At 36.0% G+C, this 15905-nt stretch overlaps 1 protein-coding gene across 3 annotated transcripts in view; it reads right to left on the bottom strand.

The window, feature by feature from the left end:
• Positions 1–15905, bottom strand: part of ak5 (adenylate kinase 5) — a 136645-nt gene that overhangs the window by 15376 nt on the left and 105364 nt on the right. For all 3 annotated transcript variants that reach the window (XM_077200161.1, XM_077200208.1, XM_077200183.1), the window contains exons 7-8: positions 14114–14204; positions 3408–3484 (exon numbers count right to left, since the gene is read on the bottom strand). In XM_077200161.1, coding sequence (XP_077056276.1) covers positions 3408–3484; positions 14114–14204 — 168 coding nt within the window. The remainder of the gene's footprint in view (positions 1–3407; positions 3485–14113; positions 14205–15905) is intronic.

Here is a 15905-nt window from a genome sequence, read left to right as displayed (position 1 = left end):
GAGGCGCAGAGGAAGCACCGGGAAACAAAATCAAACAGCCGTCCAAGCTCGCGTTGTCTCCACTTCTTTGACCATCGCCTTTTCTTTTGATAACGTTTTTTTTCCGGTTAAAAACAAACTACAAACTATCGCCACTGCATCCTCTTCGTCCGCCATGATTGTTTACTCTGAAGTCACGTTTGATCTCGAGGGATTTTGCGAGATTTTCCGTCTGACCTGGGAATGCTCGGGAGTCAAATCAGTTCGTGTGTGATGTGTTGATTTTGCCATGTGGCTGCGCACCACACACTGTATGATCAAAAATGTTAGACCCGTGATTTTTTTTATCGCCGTGTGTGGGGTCTCTCAGGTTTGGAAAATCGGCCGACAATTTTAAAATCGTCCCGTGTGAACCAGGCTTTACATTTTCAAAAAAGATCCTGATCATTATTAGTCTCCCTGGTAGTTAATTTATTCCTGCACCTGACCTGTTTTACCTTGATTACTCCCCTGTGTAATTAAGCCCTCACTTTTTTTTTGTTTCAGTGTCCGGCATCAATCTTTGCTTTATGTGGTTGTTTGTTAGTTTGCTCCTGCGATCTCCTGAATGTTACTTTGTGGTTTAACCCTTGAATGCAAGAATGTTTTGCCAATCATTTTAACATATTCATAAATCTAACATAGGATTTATATCTAACGTGGATGGATCTCTACCTGTTGCGATATTAACTCTCCTGATATTAGAATAACAATTACAGAACAATAAATAAAGCATATTTTGTTACCTTTTGGAGCTTGGAAGGGTTCAGTTTGAGCAGATGTTTTATACCATCATCACTGACTTCATCAGACCTCATTTCCCAATACATTCAGCATCTGGCTCATACTCGCCATCTCAAACATATTCTCAAGACTATATTTTTCAACATCTTCAAAATCAATATTTTGATCGCTAACGGCTTTTTCACCAGATCCACAATCAAGTGACAGTGACTCTGATATTTGATTGCGTTCAGTACTTGCTCTGCAGTAAATCACTGAGCCATTTCAAGTTTTGCTGATGATAATTCCTATTCTTTTGTTTTCTGTCTGTGGTAACTATGAGTGAAACATCTCTTCATCATTGTGTATCAGACATTACCACCTTATGGACTCGTGACATATGCTACTTGAAAACTTTTCACCAGGGCTTTATTTATCTGTGCTAATTAGAAAATGCCTTTTGTGTAAGGATTTTGTTGTTTTACCCTCGGCCTAGATCCAGACTTCAGAAAGAAAATCCATAAGATATTACATTATTTTAATTTTTCTAAAAATATTTATTTAAAAAAATAATTAATTTAATCCAAATTAGTGAATTTGTTTATAAAGGACCAAGTGTTTGACATATGACGTGGTAGATATCACAAACAGAATATTTTTACTTTGCATGTAATCAATCTGCAATTTAGTCAAATTATACGAAATAATTATTTGCATTGAATGCTAGCTATTACATTACAATGCATTTAACAAAATGAAGTGGAACACATACACACAAAAGATATTTTGAGGGATATTGGCAACCAAAAAGATTGAAAAAAGTTTGAATTGGCAATGAAATCTGTTAGGAACTGCATGCGTTCCATCACATAAGATCAGAGAACATGTATGTATTGAGCTCCATATGGGATAATTCAATACTAAAATAACCTCTCTTTACAAGCTTCAGAGACAAAAGCTTTCAGAGACAGTATCCGGGTGGGGATTACATAAAATCTACTCTATAGCTCATTCTTCCTGACCTTGAGAAAAGAAATGGTCTCAGACAAACCCTTTACACACACAAAGCTGTATTTCTCATTATATTTGTATAATACACACTCAAAGACTATGATTACATTTCCATATTGAAAGTCAGCGAACATTTACCAGGTATTAATGCAATAATTGCTATATTATATTCCCAACAAATACACATGGCATTATTCTGTGGGCATGATCTTTAAATGGCACCTATTATGCCCATTTTTACAAGATGTAATATAAGTCTCAGAATGTGTTTGTGAAGTTTCAGCTCAAAATACCCCACAGATAATTTATATATATATATATATATATATATATATATATATATATATATATATATATATATATATATATATATATGTTTGTAAATACCCATTTTTGAGTGGAAGGAAAAAAATGCTGTTTTCGTGCATGTATCTTTAAATGCAAATGAACTGAAGCTCCCCACCCACTGACCCCTATTTAAAAACAAAAGTCGGTTAACAAAAAAAAAAGAAAGTCGGTTAGGTCTGTCAGTACCCAATGTAAACAGCAGGGAAAGAAATTGCATGTGTATATTAGATCTGTTTATTGAAGTGACAGCAGCGTAATATACAATACCCGTTTATGTGAATCAAACCACAAAAGAAAAACAGAAAATCGCTCAATGCTCTTGGTTGAATAACTTTAGTATCTTTAATACGAATACATTTCTTACTGGGAGGAGGAGCTAAGCTAATAGGGCAGATTCCGTCGCCAGTCGTGGGCGGGGCCTGTTGCAATGTGATGTCACATTGGATCACATTCCTGAAAGGCTCATTTTGAGACACTGGTTCAGATTTATGGGGAAAATAACGAAAGGAGTGGGTGGATCTTAACCAACAACAGGGAGGTTGTCTACACACACTGCAGACTATAATGCTCAAAAACCATACTAAAGCGAATTTTACATAATAGGTCCCCTTTAAAAAGTTATGCCGAAAATAACATACTAATGAAAGTCAAGGACTTTGGCTTAAGCTTCATCCATACAGAAGCTAATGCAGGAGATAGAGTCATTCATAATGACCATCCGCTAATGCAGGACTGTCACTCAGCAAGCATTTCCATTAAATACAGACTCAATCTGCCTATAATAGCCCTTCAGCAGTCTCATCTGAGCCTAATCTGAGACTCCAATAACTTTATAATGACTTAAAGAGACCAGGCAGATGGGACATTTTCTGACAGGCTAATGATGCTCTAAATGCTATTGTGATATCACAATAAAGGCCGCATAAGATACCATCTAACCATTGTGTTGTTGGATTAAGAATTCGCAGTACACTGTAAAAAATTATTTTACGAAGTTGTAAAACAAAAGATTACTGGAGTATCTTTTACAAGAAATTACTATTTCAGTCTTTCTACTTAATGTTTAATTAATTGTTACTTGTGATACGGCCCACATCTGGCAAACATGGAATCCACACATACCAGATGTGGGCCGGAACTCGGCTGACACTATGTTGCTGTCTGGGTTGTAATTATTTGTGAAATTAACTAGCAATTTCTGAGGGAAAATTGTTTATAATACACCAAATTTCTAGCCATCAAAGAAAAGCAAAGAAAGAAGTGCTTAGGAAAGAACAGAAAAGATGAGGTAAAAGACATTCTCATACCTGTTCATCAAATTTGGTGGGCATATCTGCCAGACTGCTGCTGTCTGTTAACAGACTGAGGTCGAGCTCACTGGGTCCTATGGAGAAAAGCAAAAGATACAATCAAGCTCTAAGAAAAGGCGTTTGAAAGAAACATTGTATTGAGGTCTGAAAGAGGAAAAATACAGCAATTACAGCAAAGCCTTGTGTGAAAATAAAGGCACTCTTGTACTCTAACTACTGTCCGTCATTGAAACTAAGTGCTGACGGTTCTTTATTGTTCTTTACCAGTAATTGCTAAAGGAACCCGGGCGTCCTTTCGGTAGCGTAGGCAACAATCACAAAGGTTTCATTTCCTATATGTTAATTAGTTATTCACTTGTGGCACGAGTACATGTTTCACCAGAGCAAAGGAAGAGATATGAAACTGATAGTGAACTGGCTTCTGTCTACATAGATTCTTATATATTTTCATCGTTAAGATGGTAATAGTCATTTTCACTTGCGATGATTCTCTTGACATTAATTGGAAACCCTTTTAGTACTTAGTAAAGGAAAGCTTAGATTACAAAATCACACTGAGCGTACCATTACAACACTATGTTGTCCTACAAATGGAATAGGTTTCATTGTGTTTTTTTTGCGTACAGACGACTACGTTGTCAAAAAGGATCCCCTTTCACACGCATCTGCGAAAAACGACTAAAACCGCTGTATTCTGCTGCAGTAGTTGGCGATGCCACTATGTGAAGAAACTACTTGCCTACAGACTGAACACGTAACAAACATGCACATAATGTCAATGTTTTCACAAATTCATGTTTTCGTAGTTGTAGTTTTGTAGTGACGATAATAGTATCATTTTCAAAAACTTGCACATTGGAATACGTTTTCAAGAATTTGTGTTTTCAGGACCCCAAAACACTGTTGTCGTGTAAATGAATGACCAAAACGCATAAAAAGGTTTCTGTTTTTAGTTCGAAATGGTGTCGTGTAAACGGCCCCTAAAACTGATGTACAGAAGGCTAGCGATACACAACAGTATTTGGGAACCTTCTATACCAAAATATCACCAAAATATCCAAAGTAAATTTTTAAAGAAAGAGAGCACAAAATGTGCTTTTCAAGCAAAACATTTCACCAAAAAAGTTTGTTGACACTATAGAAATACTGTTTAAAAGACAAAGGGTCAGATTTCAAAAGGGACGATTTCTGCTTGTCAAACGTTAGTGTATCGTGTTCATAGATAATCTGATGAATTACACCTCTGGTTACTAGAAGCAGTGATGCCAATGATTTTCAAAGTAGCTTAGCCTGCTCAAAAAGTCACTAAATGTCACTAGATTACGTAATGTGCCAACTCTGCATTCTACATCTGTTTTCTCTCCTAATCCGTGCTCAAACTGTATTTTAATATAATATAGCCGAATGTCCAATAAAGTTCTTCTCATCTACACATTTTTTGTCAGACAACCGAACAAGTAGTTACTGACTAGTTAACCAGCAGTCCAAAAAGCAGTCTTTTCTGAGACAGAAAGTAAAGTTAGTTCCAAGGATCAATAAATAAATGTATTATAATCCTCGGAATAAACAATTCTTCCTTCATGTAATATAGCTTGTTCACCGAACTATACAGTAACTATACAAAGCAATACAGTTTAAATCTCTACTTCTACTTCAGGGATCAGTAAACATAAGATCTGGATTAGAATTAAAAACTGGAAGATTGTAAATTGACTTTTTTTTTAAAAGATCCTGGTGCTAAAACTGGGAGAGCATCACATAAACAACTTTAAGCAATTCGAGTGAAACAGGATATTCCACAAGATGTTTTCTTTTTTTTCAGTAAGTTGTTATCAGAGACTTCTTATTTGGAAATATACCTTATAATAGCGAGATATATTCTTCGCCTATTTGAAGGTTGCTTTCACACTAGCACTTGTGGTGCTCACCTGGGTTCAACTGACATCAGAGTTTGGTTAGTCTGGATCATATGAACGCAGTTTTCCAAACTTTAGTGTGCACCGACAAATCGTACCTGAGTTTGCATAAAAAGGCTGGTCTGGGGTACAGTTTACGTGAACTCTGGTACAGTTCGCCGTTGATATGAACGCAATTGTACTAAATGGCGGAAGTCAACCCCTATTGATGAGGTATGATTCGATAAAAAAGTGTGTTTGTGTGCGTCTCACTCACTTTCCTGACAAGCGTGACTGACGCACTGCAAGCAGAGAGAATGTGCTCGCCTTAATGGAACAAGCCAAAAATGGCAAAATATTTAGTGGTCTTTTAATGGTCTTAGCCATTTTAATCACAAATCACTGCTCAGGAAATTAGCAAGAATTGCACAAATACTGTAGATAAAGTAACTTGGCATGGAACAGCCTTTCCCAACTTGGTAATTTCCTTACCAATAATTTGTGGTTAAGACAAGTAAAAGCCTAGCGTATATCCCAAAATATTCAAAAGCATAAAAAGGTTAAGATTTAAGAAAGTTAAATCTTATTTCTGTTGGTTTCATTTATTTCTAAAAAATGATTATGCCAAAGTGTTTTCAACCATTCATTGAGATTTTAAGAGAGTTTTGTTTATTACAATCTATAGACAGTTAAACCATGTTTTATTTTTTATTTATTTTTTTACTTTTGAATGATGTAACACATCTGGTCAAAAAATAATTAAAAACCAAAAGATTTCATTGGAGAAACTGCAAGTGCCCTGGGGACAATATGTCACGAAAAGTCTGACAGATCAGTGACGTTGACATGAAACCTTCGTCACAGGGGTCTGGCTTCAGCCATGTGGTCATGTTTTCCGTAAAAGCATCTGTTCTGAGTTCTGATTCAGCTCAGCGCTGCACTACCACAGGCTGGAAGAGGCTGATGCCTTTTGACATCGGTCGCCTCTGTTATCCCCTGACAGCTTCATTCCCTGTCCCCCAGTGCTAAACCAAGTGTGGCAGCATCTTCCCATACAAAAAGAACAGGCTGTTTCAGCCTACTACCATTTTTCATACTGCTTTTTCTTCTGAATGAGTCTTAGGGGAAGAGCAGCTGTCTGACAGACTGTTCCTAATACTATGAAGTACATGTGGTGGGATTATATATTAAGGGAGAGACTTTGCACCTGAGACCACAGGAAGTAATGGAACATTTCTTGCCCCAGTGGGATTGTGAGTCACAGATATATATTTGTTGATAGAGACGTGGCATTATTAGAAGAGCGTTTGAGGGATCGTGCGAATGGGCGACAAGGTCATTCCTGTGATGCAGTACCTTTTGAACTCTGCCACTTTTAATAAATGAACATGCCTGACGTATTTCTATAAAAGGGCAACAGACTTTCTGAAATATGCTCTGGTCAAAATCAGGCACCATTATGTGAATAATCAAACTTGATGGCAAGAAAAACATTTCATTGAGGGACTGGGAGTTAGTTTACATGAGGGGGTGAACTGAACTATACGACAACCAGTGGGGGCTTTCGCACCGGAGAAACCTTTCCATAGTCCCTATAACTATTGACGGAAGTACCCATGTTTTGGCATGTTTTCTCCGCAGGAACTGGGAATGATTTTAGTTCTAGGAACGCCTTTTGGGGGAACTCAATTAGCTCCTACTTCAGAGAACGGTCTAACCCAGCATGACAGGAACTGCCAGTGAGGTAAAAGTACATTGATTGGCCGAACGCATGCGAAAAACTAGCACCCAGCTTTTTTAAAGAGTCATGTAAACACAGTTTATATCCTATATATTTACTCCAGGAACATGGAAAACAGCTACAGATGGACCACTGCCAAAGTACAAGCACTTTTCAACCTTTATGGTAGAAAATCCATCAGGACTTTGAAGGAACCAAGCGAAACATGAATTTGTATTTCTGCTTAGCTAGCGACATTGGGCAGCAACCACACGCAAACGCTAAAATACTTTTTCTTAAACTGTTTACTTCCTTTGTTTAACAGTTCTATCTAAAAGCGTAGAAGACAGGACTGTTAAACAGATCGTAAACTAATGAAGACGGAGAATGTGAGCACTGTGTGCTCAGGCTCTAGCTAAGTCATTCTCAGCGCCGAATAAAAGTATGCCACGGTGTCAAAATTAAAGTCCCGCACAACAACCCGAGCGGCTGGATGTAAGTAACGGATTATATCACTTCTAAGTTCCAATTGTCTTTACTTGTTTATGGGTCATAACTCATGGCAAGAGTTTGCACAGGCACTGGAAGAGCAAGTTGTGAAAGGTGTCGTAATGCGCATGAGGCGACCACCTGTGTATGTGTACACATCGTGGGCAGTTGTGGCCTAATGGTTAGAGAGTCTGATTTGTAACCCGCAGGTCACGGATTCGAGTCTCAGAACCAGCAGGAAATGTGGGTGGAGGGAGTGAGTGATTAGCGCTCTCTTCCACTCTTATTACCCACAACTGAGGTGACCTTGAGCAAGGTACCTAACCAGGGGCACTGGAAGTAGGGGTGGTGGGGGTCATGCAGCACCCACTGTCTTCACAGGATTGTAAATCTAAAGCAAATTTTTGTTCATATACATTTATTCATTTTAGCATTTAGTAATTTATTTGTAATAAACACTTTAAGTGGGCTATTTAAAAAGTCTTAGGATTATTTATATGTTAAATTATGTTTTTTTTTAAAAAACGTGCAGAGTGTGACGTCATATTGTGTGTGCGCGTAGAAAGAATTCATCAGCAGCCCCCCCAAAAAAAAAGAGAGAGCAGCCGCTCTACTCCGAGCGCAAGTCCACCATCAGTGTTGTGTAAAGTAGGCACTAAGCAGGTTTTTGGTCTTCATTTATATTTCCTGTCACTGTGCAGGCTCTTTTATTATATATAACAGTGTAAACAGCCCAATAACCCTTTTATTTAAAGGCTTAATTTATGTCCAGTAGAGCGATCCATTGCATTACGCTTGAAAGCAGTATCAATAATGTCAAAAATGTGATGTGCAGTCAAGTTCTGGTGTGTGTATGCTGTTTAAACCAGTGTTCTGACCGTTACGCTTGTTGTGATTCGTGGAGTTTTGACGAATTTCATAGACTTGATATTGTTTCTTATTCAAAACTGGGTTTTTTTTTGTTGAATAAGTTGTATTAAATTGTAATAATATTTCACAATATTACTGTTTCATTGATCAAACAAATGCTACCGTGGTGAGCATAAGTGACTCCTTGCAAAAACATTAAAAAAAAATGTGCGTTCCACAAACTTTCAAATGGTTGTGCATATATCCAATTCAGTATATTAAGTGAATTCTTAATATTACACAGCACAATTCTCCACAAGCTATAGGCAATATTGGCTAGTGCAAGCAAATACACACCATGACAAATCTGAGGGACGGTTTGATTTGAAGCGTTCAAATGCATTACCACTGGAGTTCTATTATTAATAGGCTATCACAGTTCAATGACAGCAATAGGAGACTCAGAACATTGTTTTTTCAAATCACTGTCCATTGAAGTATTTTTTTTTTTTCTGTCAGCATGAAACATAATGACAAGAATTATTATCAGCAGGGTTAACATGGCGGGCAGGTGGAGGTGTTATTAACCTATGCTCGATTTGATCTGCAAACAACACAGACCCGGTCTATAAAGCGAACAGCTAAAGCTTGACTGAGCCTCATCAGTCTCTGATGCAATAAAATTGGAAGTTGCCCTGGTTTCCTACAGAATTCCACTAGCGCACAATGCCATGTAATTAACACTAGCACTATTATCATGCACTGTCAGTGTAATGTGGCAAATGCATTGCAAATCATTGCATTTGCTAAAATGAACACTTGTTCATTATCAATGAAGATTAACTTTTTTTATAGGTTTAGATGTGTGCCAAACACATTCAAATACATTAAGATTGAAGAGTTTGGGGTCAGAAAGATTTTTTTAAAGAACTTAGTATTTTTATTCAACAAGAATGCATTAAATTGATCATTGTGACAGTAAAATAATTTATAAGTAATAAATTCAGTCATCATTTTTGAAAAACTTTTGCATTTTTTGTTATCATGGTTTTCACAAAGATATAAAGCAGCACAGCTGTTTTCACCATTAATAATAATAAGAAATGTTTCTTCAGCATCAACTCATCAAATTAGTATGATTTCTGAAGGATCATGTGATACAGAATCAGCTATGATCACAGGAATATATATATATATATATATATATATATATATATATATATATATATATATATATATATATATATATAATTACTGTTTTACTGTCTTTTATTAAATAAATGCTGCATTAGTGAGCATAAAACACTCCTCTCAAAACCATTTTTTTTTTTTTTTTTAAGATTTAAGATTTAAGGGTTTGGGGCTATGTTCACTTCTGAAATCTCCTGGTCATGATTAAATGCCAGTAGATTTAAACATCATCAATTGCATCCTGTCAGTATCCAGGAATTGAATCTGCTCAACATCTTTATTCAGCTCAAAGCTGTTCTAAAATAGACCTTCATACCGTAGTAGATTCCACAGTAAGGCCAGGCCAGATGTAGGACAGGTTCAGAGGCGTTCAGACGCTGTTATCTCTGGCTGCTCTGCTTCAGGTTCGACAAGCTTTGCATGTGTTTGATCAGCTGGGCTGGGTAATCAGTGAACTTATAAGTAAAAAAGTCATCACACATTACAGGTTGTTGCGTTCCATCTGTGCAATAATTTACTGTTTACACTGCCATTTTTTTTTACCCTTTCATCTTACTGTTTTTCTTACTGAATCTCACATCATGAATGCCACATTTTTAAGATTTCATGTCCAGTTAAAAGTAGTTTAACTTTGAAAACTCGAGACTGTGGTCTCGAGACCCTTGCATTCTGATCTATTCGGTTGTGCTCAGTTGAGTTGTTTTGGAACGCAGTAACAGGTTATATGGGAACGGATTCTCACAAAGCTGGTACTTCATGCTTGAACCTCTCAGATGGCAGGAAAACGAAATTAACTCAACAAAATGTACTGGTCTGGCAGAAAGATATAATTTTTGTCTTTCTTTTTTTTTTTTTTTTTTTTTTACAATTGCTGATCCATTTCTTAATAAACACAGTTTTTCTTATCAATTATCAGCTTGGTACAGGATATAATTTCACATCCAAAATGCACTAAAATTACCAAAAAAAAAATCATTCCGCTTATTCTTCTATAACAAAGTTCTTTCATCGTTCTAGCAGAGGTTTCATCCAACAAATACACTGTATCACTTATTAAAAAATGACTAAAAAACAAAACAAAAACAAAACTAATAAACAGGTACAATGTTCTTTTGTAAAATATCTTTATAATACAAGAATGACACACTCTCTACTGCTTATAATTCACTGCAGTATATGTTACATAGTCCATGCTTACATTAAAGTACAAAAGTATTCCTAAGTTTCCCCTTTTACATAGATGAGAATTTATTGGTTTAGATTTGAAATATATTTCAATATGGTATTTATATAGCAAATTGCTCTTATTCAGTTTTTATTTGTATTATTTTCAGGTTTTGGTGGTGCTTGTGCTCAAGTGAGAAATGAATTCATGTCATTTGAAAGTAGTCACTGAATGCCTTTTGTGCAAAAGCAATGCAAATTTTTCACAGTTTAGCCCACATAAACTGCTGTTGTGTTCACTGTGTGAAGAGTTTTGAAAATGTGACCTAAGTATTGAGAAATTAGTCCTAGCAATTAAAAAAAGATAAATAAATGTATTGCCTGCTGGGAGCATCGGAGCAACTGCATCAATAAGTAATGAAAGATGTTTTTAGATTTTAGGCAGAACAGCTGAAAAAATATTAATATATTCACCAGTGATATGACTTAATTGCTTATAACCTTTGACCATAATGTGGCGCTGTTACCTACAATTTGGCGTTGTCAGTGTGAGGTGATAATGACATGTGCAAAGTTTGGGGTCAATATGCCAAAGCATTGCCGAGTTACAGCCTCAGAATCAGTTCGGCATCATGTCATCAAATTCATTGATGATGATTTGGTTGATCAAAAATGACTAAAATGCCAATGACCTTCCGAGTTTCGTAACGAAAGCATTTTATGATAAAATGGGAAGATTGGGTATCATTTGACTCGGTATGCTGCACTGAAGAAAACAGATTCATGATTTTGGGGCAAACCGTTCAGAGCTTTAAGCAAAAATAGACATTTTCATATCTCCTGACCAGTAGGTGGCGCTGTGCCGAAACACAGCATGTAGCCCGAGGTCCTATTTTTGATGAAAAGTACCAAGATTCGTCGCAATATGCTAAAGCGTTGCAGAGAAATAGTCATTAATTTATTTTGGCATGCTCATGTCAAATTAGTTCGGGTGTTATTAGAGAATGGTTTGGTTCATAAAAAAAAAAAAGTGAAAATCTGACTAAAACTTCTAGAACAATTGCGAAAAAAGTATTTTTTTCCCGAAAAATTTCTAAATGGCGGATATTTTTTTATGATGGAAAATTACGAAAAATGCGATCTAAACATCTTGAGCGAGGAATCGGAGGAAAGCCCTTACAATGCAAATGTTATTTGCATGAACGTAAGTACAACTTCAGACAAAGCCTCCAGAGACTCCAAATTTGGTGTGGTTCAGACTGTTCAGACAAACTGCCAAATTTCATCATTTTCCCACAAGCGGTTCTATGGGCTGCCTGCCATAGACTTCCAGAGCGGAAAAAGAAAGAATAGGAGAAGAACAACGCACCTTCAGAGACTGTATCTAGGGTTACTGCCCATGCTGGACTTCTTGAATTTCATTTTGAAAATCGGTATATAAAACTTCAAATGAGAGATTAATCTTTTGTTTTATACATATTCTTTCAATGCAAAAGAAGGTAACAAGATTGCTAATCTGATCCTAAATTAAATGTCTGAAAACATTTCAGGTAGGCTTGAAGAGTACACATTTATTTAGTTTCAATAATAATGTAAAATGTGTATTTACAATTTGTTTATGAATAATTTATTTTTTATTCTCTATTCTATAGTTCAAAGATTGTTAAAAATGCAATAAAAGATCATATAAAACAATTGTTTTTTTGTGTATAAATGCATGTTATCGGTTATAACTGTATTATTTACAAAATACTGAGTTATCTAAGCTACAGTAAATACATAATGTATACCATCAACTTGCTGTTTCCAGTGTGGAACGGCAGGGTCCTGACACTCACGTTAATAATTCAGCAGCAAGTAAAGGACAAAAGTTTATTACAACACTCACAAACTGGCTAGGAATCCAAATCCATTTAGGCCAATTCATTCAACCTGTCCATGTCTTTTGGTGGTATTCAGCCACACCAAGCCGCACCAGGGAACACTTCACCTTCATGTGGAAGTCCACCACTTCTTCACCTCAAGGTTACAGGGCCCAGAGAGACAGATAGCAGCATTAATGCTGGCACTTTCACACAGACCCCTCACCCACTGACCTCCTTATTCATCCTCTAATCTCTCACTTGTAAATAAACAACAGTTTCAACTGACGCAACTTGACAGCGTGATGCATGGGGAGCCATGGATAGTCTATTTTGAGCTCTTACGGGAAACTTTCTTGCAGTGACCTTGCAAAGACCTTTGAGAGAAAGATCAAAATCACTCTGGATGCTTTGGTGTCGTTCAATGTGGCACGAGATCAAGAGTTCTGTGATGTGCGCTTCCTTTCAGGCTGAGGAAATCTTGAAATGGGATGATTAATTCAATCCAGTGTCTGGAAAACTTTCATTTTGTGGCTGGGAAGTCTAAATCTTTTTCACTACTTTGAAAAAAATGGTTTTATACAGACAATTTAAGTTTCTGCTACTCTGAATAACACAGAAGAGAAAAATAGCCTCTGAAGTACATCTATAGACTTTGATGCTTTACTTCTGAAGTTCCCATCTTAATCTTTGTTAAGAGCATGAGATTGATTTTCTATAAAATCAATTATTATTATCTTCAGCCAATTTATCTTGACCACCTCAGCTGAAAACACAGCCACAGTGTAAATTGGTTTAACAAACACAAATTTCTTACCTGTTTTGACATGTTTCCTAATGAAACAAAGTTTTTTTTAAATAGCTATTGCAAAGATGGCTTCTCTCAAATGATCTATATTGCAAATAAGATAAAGCAGGCCTCCTTAAGATTGTATCTGTCAACTGTAATCCCAAGTTGCTATATTTGCTTTACTAACTTTCTAAATCATATTTTATAAAAATATATGTTAATAATCATACGAAAACAAGGGACTTGGAATTATTGCTACCATTTACCAACTATGTACTTATTATAGCAATTACAATAACTTGGTAATAACTAGGTTCTTACTTTGAGCCTACAACTAAACATAACTTTATAGTTTATACCCATAAACTTTATACCTATATTGGGTAATTACACTGTAACTACAGTGTAATAACTGAAATAAAGTGTTATAAAAACATTTTTATGTTGTCTGTATGCTACAATGCCTTGTATATTATGTCATAAACGTATAACCTATCAAAAATATTTCCTAGTATACTTTTTCTAGCAAAAGCTAGGAAATATTCATACTATCGTATTCAACAATCTTTTTTATATTGAAAAATATATGAAAAATAAAATCCACTTTTAGGAGTACACTATCACAGAGATGGCTTCAAATGTAACAGATATGAACTAAAAGCAAACGTTTCATGAGATCTCCAAGCGTGAGAGGCACAATCAGTGTTGATCTTATGATAGATCTTATAAAAGAATGACTTTACCTGCCACCGGCTCTTTGGTGGGGTACAGCTTGTTGTCGACTGTCATACTGATGTCACAGAAGACTTCCTCTTCATCTCGATCTGCATCAAGCTGTATAAACAAGAAAGCACTTGAGTCAGGCATTCTGGGCTCTTGACAGGGTAGAAAGAAAAAAATATTTGGCCCTAAACACATGGGCAGACAGCTAATGGGTTAAATATGCTATAGATTTTACTAAGTAATAGTCAAGTCAAGTCAAGTCATCCTCATTTATATATTGCTTTTATAATTTAAGGTAACAGATAATAATAAGCTTTACAACAATGCATTCATGCAAATATATATAATATACACAGACACGCATACAAACATTCATACATGCATACATATATTTGTTGATACATATACCCCCCCCCCCAGACCCTGATGGGAAAAATTTTCTTCATTTTTAACATAGAGAGGGCTTTTCTGTGTATGCAATGTCTTGTCCCATATCTCAAGAATCAGTGATATATATTGTGATCATACATTGTATGAATTTTGTTTCAGTATAATGAGTTTCATTAGGTGGCTCAACACGATCACGTAAACAAGATAACAAGATTTCAGACAGCAGGGGTGCATCGATCTAAGGCTTGGCCAGAGATTCATTCATTTGGAACCATGGTGTGATTCATCATTAAAAGCAGGCTTCTTCACAATCTAACCATTACCTTCATAAACATTGTAAAAAGTATAAAAGCAGAACATATACACACTCATTTCTAGTGCATAGTCCTGAACTGCAGAAGAATATAAAAAACCTTTATGACACACGTCACAAGAACCTTTTCTAAGTAATGCACCGTGACAAAACAAAAAATCTTGAGAAATGGGGAGGCGAAGAAACGACCCCCTCCAACCTGTCTGAATGTTTCCATGACAACAGACTATAACGGGCCACAGCGTAGCAGGTAGAGCGTGGGAGTGTCCCTCGGGCTTCAGAAGCCTGTGTACCTGTCATATCATTATCGGATACACACAAAGGTGTTGATTATTAAAAATGAACTCACAATTATTGGGTTTTCCGAACTTTCCCGCTTCAAAGACTGTGGGCCAAAATGTATATGTCTAGCCAAAGTCCACTTATCTATTTTTTTATTTATCTCCATATGAATGTACTGTGGGTGTCCCATTTTACTGACTTATTTTCATATTCCTGACTTATTTCCATTTCCATACATTCAAATATTATCTGGACATGGTACATGTTCAGAAAACATTGCAAGCATTGCATTTGCATTCTTTAGGTATTCCTGTGCATACACTAGATGTTAGAACAAGGAATTGGAACAAATCATTTTGATTTGATTCCAATTTTTTATTATGAAAACTATAGATTGGACACAGATCGTTCCAATCCAATCCAATCCAAACCGATCCGATTATTTCCCCCCTAAAAAAGACGGAAAATGCAACTAGAGACAATTTGCACTTTAGTCAAACATTGACAAAATAATACATCAGGCTTTACCAACACAAAAAATCTTATCCAACACAAAGGAGTTATGGATAAGAAATGAGTCAAGAAATACATGTATTATTGATTAAATAAAAAGGATGTCATGTCAGCAAACTAACACAAAAAGTTCACAGATTTGCATAATTAAATAATTAAAATGTACTGTAGATGTCTGTCACGTATAGGGAATTAAAGCAAAATTCTAAGTATATATTCTTACATATATTCAAAATATGCATTATAAATTGCAAGTGGGAAGGAGAAAACAATAAAATGTTAACATTCATGTATATACATTTCAATAGTGTCAG

Source organism: Siphateles boraxobius, unplaced genomic scaffold, assembly GCF_051911475.1.
Source record: "Siphateles boraxobius isolate OS27281-9 unplaced genomic scaffold, OSU_SipBor_1 1, whole genome shotgun sequence".
NCBI lineage: Eukaryota > Metazoa > Chordata > Actinopteri > Cypriniformes > Leuciscidae > Siphateles > Siphateles boraxobius.
Note: the sequence above shows the minus strand (reverse complement) of the source record. Positions and strands in the feature narration are given on the sequence as shown.